Consider the following 17,734-nt stretch of genomic DNA (forward strand, 5'->3'; position numbering starts at 1 on the left):
GAGGCTCTCAGTAGAGGTCAAACCCCAATACAGACCCAGAACACGCTCCCCACAGACATTAACCATGATAGTAGGAAAAGGGAAAGTGTCTGATAGGTATCTGTGATCTGCTTAGGCTCTGCAAACATCAATGACAGGAGCATGCTGGGAAAGAGAGACAGTGAAATGGCTGTGGTTGTTGAAGACACAGAATTCCAGCTCTCTGTCATGGATGGAGAGAGTTATCAGGCTGGCAGCTTCGCTCTGTCTCTACGGGAGGAGTGCTTCAGGTCTGCTTTCCTGTCACACGTGAGCTACATGACAACAGGTTTTCCCTTTGCAGTGGGAGATTTTACAGTCCTGTGAAATACATCATTCATATTCATTGGGTGAATCCCACAAATGTCTGGATCTATTTTGACATATTTTTCATGAAATAACTGAAGCCTATTTTATGACTATTTTTGCCACAATGAAAAAAAAAAAAGTCATAAAATAGGCTTAATTTTCTTCATATTATATATTTTTACATATTTTTAATTTAAGAAAATTAAGCCTACTTTATACTTTTATGATTATGCAGCTAAATTGCCACTAAATTCAAATATTAAACTAAAAACTCTTAATACCGTTAAAACATACATATTTAATAAATCAAATCAATTTAAATAATATATCACTCATTTTTTGCTTTATTGGAAAATTCTAATTTTGTTGGGAATGTGTAGTTAATTCTTACGACAATAATGTAGATGTACTGCATTATACACTGCATAAACTATATCTCTGGTAAATATTTCTCTTTTTCTTTTATAAACTTGTTTATATACAGATTAATTTAACCTATTTATTTAAATGCATTATTTTTTGCTCTATTACATTACAAAGTGTGTTATTTTAAGTGTGAAAGCAATCTGTTTTTTTTAGACTTGTACTTGGCTTGCTGGGAGACAGTATAGACATCAGTGATCCCATCAGTGACCGATTCTACAAGGAAGTCTGGATGGTGACTGCAGCCAAGAACGCCAGTGTGTATGACAAGGTAAATAAATCACTCAGAAAAGGTATGAGCCACCGAAAGAGCATAGCACTGACCTTCCTCACTGCACGCTCTAAATAGCCTTTGATTCATTCTTAGAATAGTGCTTCCTTTTATCACTGATCTTAGAAATGTGGTTAACCGGCTCAGTCAATAGAGCCGGATGTTTGTGTGCTCTGATTCTACCTTTGTGTCATTGAAATTATTCTGTGGTCCAATATAAGATAAATTTGCTGCAGATCTGGTATTTTTTATATAGATATTTATATATAGATATATATGTGCTTAATTGGGAATAGTCACCATCACTATCTGTGCAGGTCTTCAGATGTTTGCCCACTGATGCAGTCCTGAACTATAAGATTCTGAGAGACTACATGTCACATCCTTGCATGGCTATAGAGGACCCAGCACAGGCCTGCGCTGAACTGAAGAAGATACGAGGCTTTCTGGTCCAATTTCCCTTGTACTTTCTGTCTGAAGAGAACCTTTTCCCTTCCTTCAACTCTAAAGAGGGAATCATGCCCATCGAGCTGTGGACGTAGACTCTTTGAACCTCTAATGGCTGTCCTCTCTTTTGATGCATGTCATTTAAAGATGCTATATGTGCTGTCAGTAGCATGCAAACACTACCTCTCTAGCTCTCTATAGATGCATGTCTAAACCTTCATTCTTCTGCCGTTTGTCTGTTGTCCCTATAGGTTTGTAACTGAACTCTCTTAATCAAATATACATGACACTGCAGCTGTTGTAAATAATTAACTTTGTTCTTCCAGTAATTATTCTTTATATGTGTATAGTTCTTTTCAGATCTTCCTGATGATTAATCCAGGTCAAAATGCTTAAAATATACAATGCAACCACTTCTGGTAGTATCACAGACACTTTTTAATTTAAAAGCACGCAATAAATTGCTGCAATTTTCATTTTTACAAAATATATTAAGTACATTATTTCAATATATTATTTAAATTAATCTTATAACGTATGTAGTTTTATTATAATAATTAAACATCTGGAAAAGTCACAGTCACGTAGACACATAATATAGTTACATTCACTGTCTTGCCATAATGTAAGCTAGTAGTTGCATTTTATAAAGTGTAAGCCCACAGTTTTACAACACAAGATAATTGTGGATCTTACAAACACATCCATGTAATGAAGACAAATTATGGTGGCACAAAGACAAACAAGGAGAACGCTATGGCTTTGGTTAGGTGCGTCACATAAAGCATGTGAATTCCCTAACCATTACATCTAGATTTCAAATTATTAGACTCATATTACATTACATAAACTTCCTGAGGACACTTTACAGCTGCTCTTTCATCAAAGATATTTCTTGACAAAACAATGCTCACTGAAAATTTTCCACCACAGTAGAGTGAGCATTAACTTGGTTGAAACCAACATTAATAGTCTTTGAATAAGCAAAAGGAGGCTTGAACGGGTGCAGGTGATTCTTTAAGCAGCGTAGACTCACCTACGTAAAGCTAACAGAGGATCATGGCTTATGCCATATAAGAAGCCAATACAAAAGATTTAGCTGAATGATCCTTTCTTAAGAGAAAAATTAGAAAAAAATTGCACGCCGTTTTGCTTCAGATATCAATGAGGTCATCGCCGCTTTCGTCACTTTCCACTGTCAGCTGGCGAGTCCACCATTTCTTGACTTCTGACCCCGAGGAGGCCTCATCACTCACTGGGTTCATCTTACACACCATGGACTTCACACTCGTGCGCCCTGCAGGACAAACACAAGACCGATGTGAGTCACGGGTTAACCAGCCACGCAAACACGTCAATGTGCAGAATGCTAAATATGTGGAAAACAAACAAGTCTTTGTTCTTTTTCAAACCCATTCAAAGAAACATGGGAAGAAAGTATAGTATAATTATCATGCTAACATCCTTTAGCAACACTTAGCATGACTTATGTTGCTATATACCTAATTTATAAGTTGCTTTGGATAAAAGCAATACTTTTGTAAATGTAAGAGCATGTTTAATGGTGCGAGTGTTTGGTGTTGACCTGCAGGAAGTCGCCACTGTCCCAGCTTCCTCTGGGGTCGGTCGGCGGAGTCCTGGCGAAATCCGCTGCGGTCGGACAGGGTGGGGCTCAGTAAGGTCTGCAGGCCGCTGTTCTGCTGGGTCAATCATTTCAAATCATTTCATTAGAATGAAGACTCAGAGGCACAGAGTCTCTGAAGAACAGACACTGGTTGAGTTACCTCTGGCTGAGTGGGATTGTCTTGGTTATGGGCATTGGTTTCCTCGCTGGGGACGGTGGTCTCAATGCTGGGAGGGTTGAGCAGCCGTCGGAGGTCTTGCTGTTGGCTCTCTCTCAGACTGAGAATGATGCTACATGACTGCTGCTGCTTCTGAAGGAGGAAGGTGGAGTCAGTTTTCATCCTGCATGTCTAATATCAGCTTTTATCCCAGTGCCACTATGCTGATATGGGACTAATTCCATTGAACAATGACAATAAAAGCAACTGAACTGAATATCAGCAGTTATATCAGTGATCCTATAAGTGGATCTGTGTGAGGTTATAGCTTTGACTTTGGCAAGCTGAAAGCGCCTAATTGTGATTTCTTGCTCAAATCAGATTTCTTTGTGAGAAGAGATAGCAAAATCCAGCAAAAGCAAAATAGTAGCAAAAGTCAGTTCACTCAATGCTTGTTTAAGCAATGCCTCCTGGCAGCTATATTGGGCACCAATTCCTATCTCTGTGAATGAGGAATAGCAAAATCTCAGGAAATACTTTCCCACCTCACATTTAAATAACTTATTTAAAATGAGTTTTTCAATAAATATTGTTATTCCATCATAATGTGCAAAGCAATTTCTCCAATTTGGAGTATTATGAATAAACTGTCTTGGTATATATATTCAGTCTTTTATAGCTATTTACAGCTGCAGAAAAATAAAAAACTCACTCAGACAGGAAGTTCAAGTCACATTGTCAAGTTAGACTGACATAAATATTGCATAAATTCCCACCTGACTGTTCAAACAAAAATGTACAATATGGATTTATTTGCCCATGTTAAAGTGAAATCGGATTCAGGCCATGTTGAGATGTAGCGTGAATATAGTCACTGTCATACAGCTGATCTGATTTTAGTGCATTGGGGTAAATATCAGTGAAGTGTCAGGAGTGTGTTTGTGTGAACTCACGGCTCGTATGCGTTTGAGGCACTTCTTTAACCACATACGGATGGTTTGTTTGGCCACCTCCTCCTCTATAGTGTATTCAAGCTGCTCTCGTGCCAACAGCTCCTCCAGCTGAAGACTCTTCCGGATATCAACTGAGCGGTACGACAGCATGCTGAAACATATGCCATCAATGATTTCCTACAAGCTGCTGAACAAGTTTAGTGGCCACTATGAACAACACTAGAGATAAATTGGCCTTTTCAGGGTTTGTTCTTTTTAGACTGGGGGAAATTTGAGTTTTGATAGGACATTTTGATTTGTTGTGATATGATTCCTTTTGTTTGTGAGCTGTAATGAATACTAATGGTCCTTTCTAACCTCAGTACATCATGGAAGGTGACATCTCCTCCGTTGTGCAGACGCTCCATCTCATAACACATGTGTTTGAAGAGAAGCTTGTCTTTGTCCAGGTCAACTTCCAGACGACCTCTCAGCAGACGGAGCAGAAACTTCACCCGAGAGGTCGGTATCACTCCCTGTTTTCAAAAAAACATAAATAAATACAGGAATATATAATGGACAAAGGGCTATTTAAGAAAATTTTCAGACTATCAATGTAGCTAGTGAGCTACCAACCTAGACAGCATTTTAAGGGGATCACAAGCACATTCCTTTTATTAAATTCTAAGGAAGCATCATATTGTATCCATAGCAGAGCAGGCAATCCTAGAATGAAGTCTTATTAACTATGAATGGTGAAGAAGTCAACAGAAACATGAAAAATGGTCAGTTTTGGAAATTATTGTATGCACTGTTGTTTTGCATATTATAGTATTGCAACACGCTAACAGCAAACTTTATTGGAATTCATTGAAAATTTTGGCAACTGAAAATATTCAGTCAAATCAGAAATCAGTCTATTTTGTGCACATAACTTGGATGAGCTACAACAGGTAAATATGTCAGCTTCAGAGTGACCAAAAATGATGCTGGAGTAACAATATGTATTTTTTTTTTATATATTTTTTTTTTATATCAAGAGGCAGTTCATTGCCAAAGAACTTGACTATTAACTATTTTACTATTACTACTATTGCTGATTGGTGTAAATTAACACCTGAGAACAGGCGGTTTACAGTTTTGGTTTTCAGCCAAATGGAAACTTTAGTGAAAAGGTGTTGTATTCTAAATCAGTTTTTTTGAGGTTTGTGCTGTCTTAGAAGGCTATAGCAGGCATTGAGGAAGCTCACTAGCTTTTGGAGCAGAGCTCATGTGTCTAATTAGGGACAAAGTCCTTCCTGTGCTCAGCTGTTACAGTCTTATGGCCTCAAGTGTTTCTAGCTGATCCCAGCACCGCTGGTTGATTCATTAAGGCCAGAAAATGACTGGTGTGCCTCATTTAACTCAAATATACACGAGCAGATATTACTGATCCTAAGGGAAGAGGTCAAATCTGCACGCACTTCTCTCTGCTGCTCTCAATAAGGCTGTTTTCACCTAATGAAGATGACAGCTCAACACCTCTCGCTATCTGTGACAGGCAGTAATAACCTCCAATTACTCTGGAGGTGAGAATGTCGATGCGTGTGATTCATTCATTTGCGGCTTCAGAGCCGGTGCGGAGAGCACACGCGGGTATTAACTCAAAATCATCCCCGCTGACAGCCCCTGATCACAGGCACGTCCCCTCCTCCTCCTCACCTCCCGCTTGTCATCCACCATGTTCCAAATGATCTGGAAGTGACGCAGGTCGTTGTAGCTTAGCAACTGGTCCTCCTCGGTGGAGTAGAACAAAGAGAAATTCTCCACAATGATGGCTGAGGGGGAAATAAAGTGATTATGGTTGGGATAGCTTTCAGCTAGGCTCTCAGAACATAAGTAAAAGACTGAAAACAGACTCTCAACAAGTGTGCAAATGCAGACACGAATGCTTGGCTGATGCATTGCAAGCACATGGTCCTGTTGTACATACTTGACATGCCTTCTTGCATTGCTGTGGTTGTAATAATCCTCAAGGGGGCAATAGAGTTACCTTCGAATGCCTATTTTAAATTGTCAGGCTATAAACTGTTGACGGTTAATGCTAATGGCCCACTATATCAGCTCTTGTGGCACGCTGGGGTATGCAACCAGCTAACACACTCAATGACACATTTCAGAGCATTAAGTTGAGTGGTGTGTGAGTTACACACTCATGGTGTGCTTTAGAGAGTGTTGTGGGCCTGGCCCTGCTGAAAAAGACCAGCTAGGGCTATCAAGATTATGCTGGTTGAAACTACAGTAATTAGTGCAGGTCAGGGTTGTTATAGAAACCATTAAAAAAAAGAGAGAAAAAATGTTGTAACTTGGAATAAAATAAATTATATAATAATAATAATAATAAACTCAAACCTTATATTATAATAGTTCCCAAGGCAACATTTCTCACTTTCATTTAGATTAACTTGATGTACCAAAATAACTAAAAATAAAAATGAATAAAAACTATAAATACATATTTAAAAACAACAAAATTAGACTAATATACTACTAATACTAATAAATTAAGAAAAATTACAAGAACAACAAAATTACTACAACTTTAAATTAACAAAAGCAGAAAATATGAATAAAATCTCATTCAAAATATTAACAATATCTATATTAATATCTAATAGTATCTCAATAATACTAAAACAACACTGGTGCAGGTATGATGACGTTGGCCTAGCTTGTGGATCTTATTAGCCATGCAAGTCGTACCATTGATATTTTTTTAAAGTTTCATATGCACATCAAGCTTGCATTTATTTAATCAAAAATAGTAAAATAGTATAAGACATTGTGAAATATTATTACAATTTTAAATAATGTTTTCTATTTTAAAATATTTGAAATGTAATGGCAAAGCTGATTTTTCAGCAGCCATTAATCCAGTCTTCAGTGACAGAAATCAGAAATCATTCTAATATGCTGATTTGATGCCCAAGAAACATTTCTTATAATCAATGGTGAAAACTGTTGTGCTGCTTAATATTTTTGTGGAAACCATGGTACTTTAATTGGTGCACAACTATTCCCAACTAATTGGTGCACAACCCAACTTGCTAATTGAGTAGCCTGTTGGGGACACCAGCACACCACAACATATGCTGATGCCTAGAAAGTGTGCACATCTATACAGTCCATAAGCCAAGAGGAATAGAGACAGAGACTAAACAGGCTTTGACCCAAAGTGATTCAAAGCCTCATTCATATTCAGCAGTGACCAGTGCTGAGCTATGAGAGGGAGGAACCACTCTGTTCTGGCAAAAATAGAGATAATAAACATGGAAGGACGTCAGGAAGAAGAATGGGCATGGATATTGTATTTTATGAGCTAGTTTGGCTTGCGTCTAAAGCAGGAGGAAATTAGATGCCGCTCTAGGAGATGGAACGGGATATTGTGTCGGCAGTCAGGGGAAAGAGGTGCTTACCTACGAGCAGGTTGAGCATGATGTAAGCGATGATGACATAGAAGGAGCAAAAGTAAATGAGGGCGCCAGCATAGTTGCCGCAGTCCGTTTCCCAATAGCGATGTTTGTCCGGAGTGCAGAATGGTGGCTGCACCTGGGGAACAAGGCCGATAAAAACAAACATAATCAACACATGGGGCTCGCAGCTGATGTATTTTTGTTATGTCGAATGAAACCAGACGCTGTACACTTATATTTGCAGTTCTATCTGATTCATTTAAACTGAATTGTTTACTGTTTTTGAAATAATTTTCACAGCGAGCAAGTTTGCTTGCGGGCAAAACGTGGCTGCCATCCAATCTCTTACCATGCAGTCATGCATGATCTTATTCCAGTCTTCACCTGTGACTATTCGAAACAGTACAGTGATGGCTTTCCCCGCGGTGGAGAAGTTTGCGTGCCTGTTGGTGAGAGAGGAAAAAGTAACAGCTCACGCAGAGTCACTTCCTCTCATGCTGTCAGCTGTACAAATTGATTCTCTCAAATGCAAGTAGGACATTCGAGCAAAACATTTAGACAACACCAATTATATCAGCGCAGTGGGTAGTGTGTCACAAGACGGCTTACCTGTTAATGTTCTCGCCGTATTTGACGGTGCCGAAGAGGACGACACCGGCGAAAGCGTAGCACAGCAACAACAAGAACATGCCCACGATAATAAAGAAACTCTTGTACATGCTGACGACCACAGTTAGCAGAAGCATCTTTAACGTCACCTGTAAATACAAGACAGCTGGGTAGTGGAGGAAAATTCTCATGTTATTTCACATATTTTATGTAAATATTTATGCATACTTACATGCTTCCCACATATGGTGAAAAACCTGAATACTATCACACATGTGCCCATCATGTATGTGTAAGCATTCTAAAGAAAAAGAAATGTTTATTTACAGTCTAAAGCACATTTAAATCAACAAAACAAAAGTTAAAAACAAATTTTTATAATATTTTTAAATTATAACTGTACCTATTGTGAATCTGACATTGAAACAACAGATCATTTGTTTTTTGACTATTCAAACAGGAGTGCCTTTTGGTCTGAAAATTGTATTTAATTTGGTATCAGAGTTCACTAGAAATTACATGATCTTTGGTAAAATAATTGATGTACAGATTCAGTTTTTGCTGAAATAATTTTATTTTACAGAAACTTAATATTCATAAATGTAAGTGCCTTAAAACAAAGGTTCTGTTATGTTATGATTTTCAAAATCACTGTAGATATTTGAGTTTCACAAAATAAAAATTGGTAGAAGATTTTTACCATGTTTAATAAAGTTTAAAATAAAATGACATTTATCAGAATACCCCAATATTTAAGCTGTTGTTTCAGTACATTATGTTAATATTTATATATATATATATATATATATAAATATATATATAAGGTGTGTTGGCTTACTGTAATTGTGCAATAAAACATTGAAATAATTAAGCTAAAAATGTACAAAACCCTTTGAAAATGCATGACATTTTAGTATGTACCTGTAAAGCAAAGTGCAAAATGATCCATATGACTCCCAGGGAAGTGACGAGTAGGTCATATCTGTTTCTCCTGCTCTGCCAGTATCCAGCTGGTGACATAGCTATCAGCTTCATAGTCACCTGCAGCAGAGCAAATTTAATTATGTCATGACCGTACAATACTTACGAAAGACCTCATGAACTGTGAGGCCTCTAGTGAATTTTAAAACTTTTTTTGTGGCTGGAAAGAAATCTTGCTTGGGCTGACTCATGAAAGAACAGCAAGCAGAATTGGAAATGTATACTGTAACAGCTTTACCTCCAGAACAAAAATGAATGTGAAAACCACAGACATTGTGGCCAAAGGAAAAGTAACCGGGTGAAGTTCATCCCACTGTAACACATACACAAAAAAATGATCATTTTAGTGTAGAAATAAAGGGAAAATGTTTTTGCTGTAACCCTCCTCACCTTAACAGACAGGAGGACAGACTGTGCTAACACCAGCACTGCAATACCTCGCTTGAAAAAAGGATGTTGGGTAATGTCATACATTTTTGCACGGAATCCACCATTTTCTGCAAATGAAAGAGAACGAATTTCAGCTTTGAAAGAACAGAAAATTAGTTCTTTTCTGAATGATCCGGTGCTGTGGTTATAAAACAAAGACCTGGTTAAAATTCCCTGACCTTCACAATAATCTCTACGCTCTCCTTTATCATCAATTAAAAGACTCGCTGAGAGAAAATCATCTCAACTGTTCATTCAATGCACTCGGTTAAGAGCTTTACCCTTGGCATTGCTTAGAGATCCGCTACATCATCGTTTTGCTGTCTTTTAGCTAAAGGTCACGCGGTCTGAGTGGCATTCATCATACACCGTAATCACAAGTTCATTTCAACAGCCACAAAGCGCAGACAGATTATTTGAAGCTGGTTTCAGTGGAGTTGGAATTGATGTGGTTACTCTGCCAAGTGCTGACTAAGGTATTGATTTTTGTTATTCCACGAGGCAGACTACCTGGCAGGAAGCACAAAGGAAGCTCCGCCTACTGCCGTCCACAGCTCTCTATAGCTATTTCTCATTTTAGTTCTCATATGGCATGCACTGAACATTATTGCCGCAATGTTATTTTAGTATTATTTATGTTATATTATATTAGTTATCAGTACTTATATTTTAAGTATTTAATTTGAAGTTTTATCCATTTGGTTATGGGCTTTCATCATTTTTATTACTTTTTTTATTTCATTACATTTATTAATCTTTAATAATTTTAGTACTTTCAACTTATTTCAGTTAGTTGCAGAGGTAACATTTCTAATTTTTTTTTTAAGTTTTAGTTTTTCATATAATAATTATATAATATGCTATTTAAGCTTTATTTGAATGACTGCATTTTCATTGGTTATACTTTTAACAATAACACTTTTGCTGGAAGACGTTTTTTTTTGTTTTATCGGCTACTCAAAAATCATAAATTGCTTAGAAATAAATTTTTTAGCACACCTCTCCTAGCCAACTAACTAACTAACTAACTAACTAACTAAATAAATACAGAAATAAATAAATAGTTAAATACTAGTAGTAGCAGTAATTGTAGTAATTTTGAGACTGCTCTGCCTGGTTGAATATGGATGTTAATTATGCTTGATAGTGGTAGAAGAAGAAAAAAGAAAAGAAGTAAACCATTATTCAAATTTGATCGCTCTTTGAGGGAAAATTTAATTAGAAAGGTTGCATAACTTGCAGTGTGGCCCACAAAATGCATTTTGTTTTGTTTGAGCAAAATTAGATTTCAGTTATCAGTACCGGAGGAAGAGTACTGCTTCCATGCTGATAGCGAAATGCCATTGGTTCAGCCCATTGTTTACAAAGGCAGCATAGATGAACAATTCTATTGTAATTTACAAAGAACTGCTGCATGTTTTCCTATTGGTTAAAATGATAATTGAGCAACTATGGAATTAATGACTGAATAAGAATAGAAAAGTACCAACAATCTGTCCATTGCAGCCTTTGGAGTTTGGTTCAAAACATATCAATCAAATATGCACACTTGTCAGTAGATTGGAGCATTATTTTGTATCTAATTGCCACATAAAATATGCCTGGATAATTGCCTACTATGATAATTGTGTTTATTCTTTCCTGCTGTTATGAAACATGTCTTTGAAGTGTCTGTTTCCAGGCGAGCCAACGGCAGTCTAACATAAAAACATAACGAGCCATCGCCGTCACCGCAGAGCCTGCGACTGCCAAATCAATCAGTCAGTCAATCTATGGGAGATGCAGAGAGAATCGCTCTTCTCTCTTTGGCTCCGAGGTGCCCACGGTGCCCAAAGTCATTCATACTACAGGCAGCTATAACTTCTGACTCAAAAGTGGAGTGGTTATTATCAAGTGTGTGATTGCCTTGGGGGTGTACCCACCGCTGAAAGCTTAAATTTAGTTTGTTCTCTACTACAGCAGAGGAGAGCTGATTAAATGCTTCAGGAAACACATGCAAAGCAGGGATGGCTCATTAGCCAGGAGAGGAAGAGTGGAAGATGGAGGGAGGTTTAGGAAAAAAGAGAGAAAGAAAGAGATGAGAGACTGAGAGGCTGCTGCTGAATAATACACTCGCTGCTCTGGTGACGTTTATCTGTGCACCACCAATATGTCGCTTTGTGGCTGTTTGACCATTTTGGAGGATTCAAATTCCTTTTGAAATAAGAAGCTTCGATTATCTTTAGATGTCTTTGACAGAGAAAATATGAGTATGACGACTTTGAATAAAAAAACTGATGTAGTTTATACTTCAACGTAATTAAAATACGCCATCAAACACCTGATGGTACGCAAACTACAACAGAGCAACATTATGGTGGTGCACAAATTGACATTTTATTTCTATAAACCTCAAATGAGCAGTTACCTGGACGTGGGGGAAGGTGGAGGGGCTGAGCAATCTTCAGTCGACTTTTCAAATCTTCCCATCTCCTCTGATCCACGGTCAAAAGAGCAGTTCCCTAAACAAACACATCCAGGTCAGCCAACAAACCTACTGTAACTACTAATCAACTAACAGTAAGAAAACTGCCATACCTTATTTTCATTAAAGTTGGCTATAACAACACCAACAAAGAGAGTAAGTCCGATCATACAGCCCAAGAACACAAAGACGTGTATGTAGATGCCATGAATCTGTTTTAAGACAATCAAAGATCCTAAAAACAGTGCAGTCATGATCAATCAGTTCAGTATACAGTTTAGTGTCTTAATAAACGTCTCGGTTACGTACGTAACCCTCGTTCCCTGATGGAGGGAACGGAGACGTTATGTCGTGACGACATAGGGGATTTACTTGGAAGCCCCAATCATCTCTGACTTAAGAGAAAACGCCAATGAAATTGGCTAGTGGATTTTGCATACCTGAGCCACTCCCCGTGCATACGGGTATAAAAGGGCGACAGGTGCATCCACTCATCCGGTTTTACCCGCTGAGGAGCCGAGAACGTGTCCCTGGCAACCAGCGATGGTTCAAGATTGTGGCATGGGGACATAACGTCTCCGTTCCCTCCATCAGGGAACGAGGGTTACGTACGTAACCGAGACGTTCCCTATCTGTCGGTCACTACGAGTTATGTCGTGACGACATAGGGGTCATATGGAAAGCGCCACAACCTGAACCCCGTCACGACCTTGTGCATGCAAATGTTGACAAGCTAGTGCGTGACAGACAAATGCCATGCGAAGGTCGCAACCTTCCCATCGCCCCAGCGCAAATTCGCTAACCTTGGTGCCCGCAGGGACCACTGAGTACATTGCTGCTGGAGATAGCCAAGCCGCTGTTCCTTTCCCCAAGAATCGGAAGGGATTTCGACCTTCTATGAAAGACTGCTTCAAGTCTTTCCTATTTGTTGTTACAGCTTGGCGGTAACGACGGGGAAGCGAGCCTTCCGGAGAAGGGCGCTACGGAGGCCACATCCTGCCCGAAGGGAGGTAACATGTGGAGACACTGATATGGACTGACCCAGGCCTGGGGCAGTACTACATACGACTGGACCCTGGGGCAGATCCTACCTAGGAGTAGGGAGGAGGGCTGCCAGCAGGGCCTGACAGAGCTCTGCCAAAGGGAAGACACGGGTTTACCGTGAGGGAAACCGTACCGTGGATGAATACACGTGTGGGATTACCCGAAGGGAATCAGGCCATACGGACACCTAGCCGAGTACAGGGGCTGACCGGAGACCCGGGCGAGCTAGCACCAGTACTGGGCCTGGCGTCAGACTGCTCCGCCCAGTCTGACTGCCGGGGGTGCTGGAGGTCTCCACCAGGGTTCGCCGTCCGGGGAACTGAACTGGAGGAGGAAAACAGGCGCTCGTATCCCCGGGTGAGGGGGAATGGCGCAGCAAGCGTGACACCGGCCAACTCTTCCCGCCACTTACCTGTTACCCAACACACGGGAAGAGACTGGCTCCACGCGGAGACTGTAAAATCTCGCGAAGGTGTTCGGTGTCGCCCAGCCCGCAGCTCTACAGCTGTCTGCCAAAGAGGCGCCGTGCGACCACGCATAGGAGGAGGCAACACTCCGTGTGGAGTGAGCCCTCACCCCAAGGGGGCACGGCTCGCCTTGGGATTGGTACGCCAAGGCGATGGCCTCCACTATCCAGTGGGCCAACCTCTGCTTGGAGACAGCCTTCCCTTTCTGCTGACCTCCGTGGCAGACAAAGAGCTGCTCAGAGCTTCTGAAGCTCCGGGTGCGGTCCACGTATATGCGCAATGCTCTTACGGGACACAGCAACGCCAAGACTGGATCTGCCTCCTCCGAAGGCAGTGGTTGCAGGTTCACCACCTGATCACGGAAGGGCGTGGTGGGAACCTTGGGCACGTATCCCGGCCGGGGTCTCAGGACAACGTGAGAGTAGTCCGGCCCGAACACAAGGCACTCTTCGCTCACCGAAAATGCTTGGAGGTCCCCGACCCTCTTGATGGAAGTGAGCGCGGTCAGGAGCGCTGTCTTAGCCGACAGGAATTTCAGCTCGACTGAGTCCAGCGGCTCAAAGGGACCCCTCTGAAGTCCCGCCAGGACGATAGAGAGGTCCCAGGAGGGCATCAGGGGTGGCCTAGGCGGATTCAACCTCCTGGCACCCCTCAGGAACCTCACGATGAGATCATGCTTTCCCACGGACCGGCCGTCCACTGCATCGTGATGGGCCGCGATAGCAGCCACATACACCTTCAAGGTGGAGGGTGACAGCCTACGCTCCAACCTTTCTTGCAGGAAAGAAAGCACTACTCCAATCGTGCATCTTCGGGGGTCTTCCCGGCGAGAAGAACACCAGTTCGCGAACAGACTCCACTTCAGAGCATGGCTTGCCTTGTTGAAGGAGCTCTAGCCTGAGTGATGGTGTCTACCACGGCCTGTGGTAGACCACTTAAGTCTGCCGCGTCCCGTCCAGGAGCCACACCTGGAGGTTCCACAGATCTGGACGCGGGTGCCATATGGTGCCGAGCCCCTGAGAAAGGAGTTCCTTCCTCAGAGGGATACGCCAGGGAGGGGCTGTCGCGAGGAGAATGAGTTCCGGAAACCAGGTCCGGGTGGGCCAATACGGCGCGACCAGCAGGACCTGCTCCTCGTCCTCCCTGACCTTGCACAGTGTCTGTGCGAGTAGGCTCACTGGGGGAAATGCATACTTGCGTAAAGCCCGAGGCCAGCTGTGTGCCAGTGCGTCCGTGCCGCGGGGCCCCTCGGTCAGGGAGAATATAGCTGGCAGTGGGAGGACTCGCGGGAAGCAAACAGGTCTACCTGAGCTTCCCCGAATCGACTCCAGATCAGCCGGATCGTCTCGGGATGGAGTCGCCACTCTCCGAGAAAGTGAGCTGTCGTGAGAGCGCATCGGCCGCACGATTGAGCTCCCCCGGAATGTGGACAGCGCGCAGCGACCTGAGCTGCGTGTGACTCCAGAGGAGGAGATGGCGGGCGAGCTGTGACATGCGGCGTGATCGTACACCTCCCGGCCGGTTGATGTACGACACAGCCGCAGTGTTGTCCATGCGGACCAACACATGCTTGCCCAGCAGCAGTGGCCGAAACTGCCGCAAGGCCAGATGCACTGCCAACAGCTCCAGGCAGTTGATATGCCAAAGCAGTCGAGGCCCTGTCCAGAGCCCCGAGGCTGCCTGCCCGTTGCATGTAGCGCCCTAGCCCGTACTGGAGGCATCTGTTGTGACAACAACATGCCAGGACACTTGTTCTAAGGGCACCCCGGCCCGTAGAAAGCACGGTCCGTCCAGGGGCTGAAGGAGCGGCAACACTCGCGCGTGATACTCACCCGAAGTGAACCGCGGCGCCATGCCCACCTCAGGACTCGGGAGTGCAACCAGTGCTGAAGTGGTCTCATATGAAGCAATCCGAGCGGCGTGACCGCAGCTGCGGATGCCATATGCCCCAGGAGCCTCTGAAACTGTTTCAGTGGCACCACAGTCCTGCCTCTGAAGGAACTCAGGCAGTTCAGCACTGATTGGGCGCGCTCGTCCATGAGGCGCGCCGTCCTACTCACCGAGTCTAACTCCACACCGAGAAAAGAGATTCTCTGCCCAGGGGAGAGCTTGCTCCTTTCCCAGTTGACCCGAAGCCCCAACTGGCTGAGGTGCCGTAACACCAGCTCCCTGTGATCGCACAACTGCTCTCGGGACTGGGCCAGAATGAGCCAGTCGTCGAGGTAGTTGAGGACCCTGACGCCCACTTCCCGTAGCGGGGCAAGGGCGCCTTCAACGCCCTTCGTGAAGACACGGGGAGACAGGGAGAGCCCGAAGGGGAGGACCTTGTACTGCCATGCCCGACCTTCGGACGCAAACCGTAGGAACGGTCTGTGTCGCGGAAGGATCGAAACATGAAAGTAAGCATCCTTCAGGTCAATCGCTGCAAACCAATCCTGGGGATTGCACCCCAGGATTGGTCGAAGACCACCGCCTTTCTTGGGTACGATGAAGTAAGGGCTGTAAAACCCCTGCCTCATCTCGGCTGGAGGGACCGGCTCGATTGCATCCTTTGCCAGGAGGACAGCAATCTCCTCGCGCAAGACAGGAACGTTCCGAGCTACCACTAAGGTCTCGAGAACGCAGCTGAACTTGGGAGGTCGCCTGGCGAACTGAATCGCATAGCCGAGTCGAATTGTGCGCGTGAGCCACCGAGACGGGCTGGGCAGCGCAAGCCACGCTTCCAGACGCCGTGCAAGGGGCTCCAACGGCACAATCGACGTACCTGCGGTGGTGCAGCGCAGAGGAGTAGGGCTGGATAGTACAGAAGGCAGCGCGTTCTGAAGCATCCTTACCGAACTCCCTAGGTCCCAAAGGGGACTGGCTAGAGGTGCGTGGGGAGGCACCGCGTCCCCGAACCGCACTCTCTTGGCCGCTGGCAAGATGGGTCGCGGGCGAGAGTGAGGAGGCAGTGCGTCGCGCACTGTCAACCCGCGAACCTGATAACCCGGGGAAAAAGGAAATTGCTCTTCTTTTGACAAAGTGGGTACCGCTGGCTTTCTTGAGCCAGCGGCGGAACAGAATGAATGATTCTCCCCCCAACCCTCCTTCGGGGGGAAGGAGCGGCGCTGATCCCGCCATCTCCTGAGATAGAGCAGCTTCCCACACCTCCGGGTTGCCCGTGTCAGGGCCGTTTTATCGCCTCCTTGGACGATATCGGGGCCAGTTGGAACACGGGGGGGGGGCGCCACGCTCCTGCAAGAGGCTCTACGCCCCAGCACAAGGCGGAGCAGCTCAAAGGGACACAGGAGGGCGCCCACGGTGACCAGCAGACTGGGGCTTGCCCTGTGGCGGAGCGGTGCATCACGCCGGGGCAAGATGTGCTGGACGGCCTCGGTCTGCTGCAGTACTGCCGAGAACTGCTGGGCACAGTCCTCGACAGTGTCGCCGAACAGTCCAGCCTGGGAGACAAGAGCGTTCGAGAAAGTGTACTTTGTCGACTTCGCCCCTCTCCACAGGCTGAGCCACAGACGGCACTCTTGGACCACAAGTGTGTGCACATCGCCTTCCCGAGGCACTGCGCTGTGACTTCCGTTGCCCGTAGGGCAAGGCCAGTCGCTGAGCGCAGCTCCTGCGTCAACCTCGGGTTGGTACTACCCTCGTGCATTTAATGCCTTGGCCTGTGTACTCGCAGGATAGCCGTGGCATGCAGGGCAGGGGCGGCCTGGCCCGCAGCACTATAAGCTTTGGCCGAGAACGGCCATCAGCCTATAGGCTTTGGACGGGAGGCGCGAACGACTCCCCTAAGTGGCGGCGTTTCGCGGGCACAAGTGCACCGCGACCGCTCTCTCCACCTGGGGAATGTCAGCGTCACCCTTAGCCGCCCCGCCATCGAGGGTAGCGAGGATGGAGGAGGCAGACGCGCCGCTTCTGGCCGTAAAAAGGGGCCGTCCACGACTTCATCAGCTCCTCGTGCACTTCCGGGAAGAAAGGAACCAGGGCAGGGCGTGGTCGCGAGCCACAGCCTCTGCCGAGGAGCCAATCATCTCACCGCGAGGGCTCAGGACTGAGAGGTGTGCACGCCTCCAGCCCGATCTCGCGGCGGCCCGGGAAAGCACGGCCGTCAAC

The 17,734-nt window shown here is 44.4% G+C and overlaps 2 protein-coding genes across 3 annotated transcripts in view; one reads left to right on the forward strand and one right to left on the reverse strand.

Annotated features, from left to right (window-relative positions):
* LOC306876905 (phospholipase D1-like) overlaps positions 1 to 1,760 on the forward strand; it is a 28,512-nt gene extending 26,752 nt beyond the window's left edge. Inside the window, exons 25-27 of the mRNA XM_079428355.1 lie at positions 116 to 269; positions 907 to 1,021; positions 1,339 to 1,760. Coding sequence (XP_079284481.1) covers positions 116 to 269; positions 907 to 1,021; positions 1,339 to 1,563 — 494 coding nt within the window. The 3' untranslated portion in view covers positions 1,564 to 1,760. The remainder of the gene's footprint in view (positions 1 to 115; positions 270 to 906; positions 1,022 to 1,338) is intronic.
* Positions 1,761 to 1,889: 129 nt separating this feature from the next.
* LOC306876984 (sodium leak channel NALCN-like) overlaps positions 1,890 to 17,734 on the reverse strand; it is a gene marked incomplete at its 5' end in the record, with an annotated part of 117,945 nt that continues 102,100 nt past the window's right edge. For both annotated transcript variants that reach the window (XM_079428483.1, XM_079428482.1), the window contains 15 exons: positions 1,890 to 2,765; positions 3,054 to 3,165; positions 3,253 to 3,402; positions 4,203 to 4,353; positions 4,560 to 4,717; positions 5,883 to 5,998; positions 7,637 to 7,769; positions 7,983 to 8,076; positions 8,243 to 8,391; positions 8,475 to 8,543; positions 9,164 to 9,283; positions 9,462 to 9,536; positions 9,614 to 9,720; positions 12,060 to 12,153; positions 12,230 to 12,328. In XM_079428483.1, the coding sequence (XP_079284609.1) occupies positions 2,623 to 2,765; positions 3,054 to 3,165; positions 3,253 to 3,402; positions 4,203 to 4,353; positions 4,560 to 4,717; positions 5,883 to 5,998; positions 7,637 to 7,769; positions 7,983 to 8,076; positions 8,243 to 8,391; positions 8,475 to 8,543; positions 9,164 to 9,283; positions 9,462 to 9,536; positions 9,614 to 9,720; positions 12,060 to 12,153; positions 12,230 to 12,328 (1,770 nt within the window). In that variant the 3' untranslated portion in view covers positions 1,890 to 2,622. The remainder of the gene's footprint in view (positions 2,766 to 3,053; positions 3,166 to 3,252; positions 3,403 to 4,202; positions 4,354 to 4,559; positions 4,718 to 5,882; positions 5,999 to 7,636; positions 7,770 to 7,982; positions 8,077 to 8,242; positions 8,392 to 8,474; positions 8,544 to 9,163; positions 9,284 to 9,461; positions 9,537 to 9,613; positions 9,721 to 12,059; positions 12,154 to 12,229; positions 12,329 to 17,734) is intronic.

This window comes from Barbus barbus, assembly GCF_936440315.1.
Source record: "Barbus barbus genome assembly, chromosome: 11".
Lineage (NCBI taxonomy): Eukaryota > Metazoa > Chordata > Actinopteri > Cypriniformes > Cyprinidae > Barbus > Barbus barbus.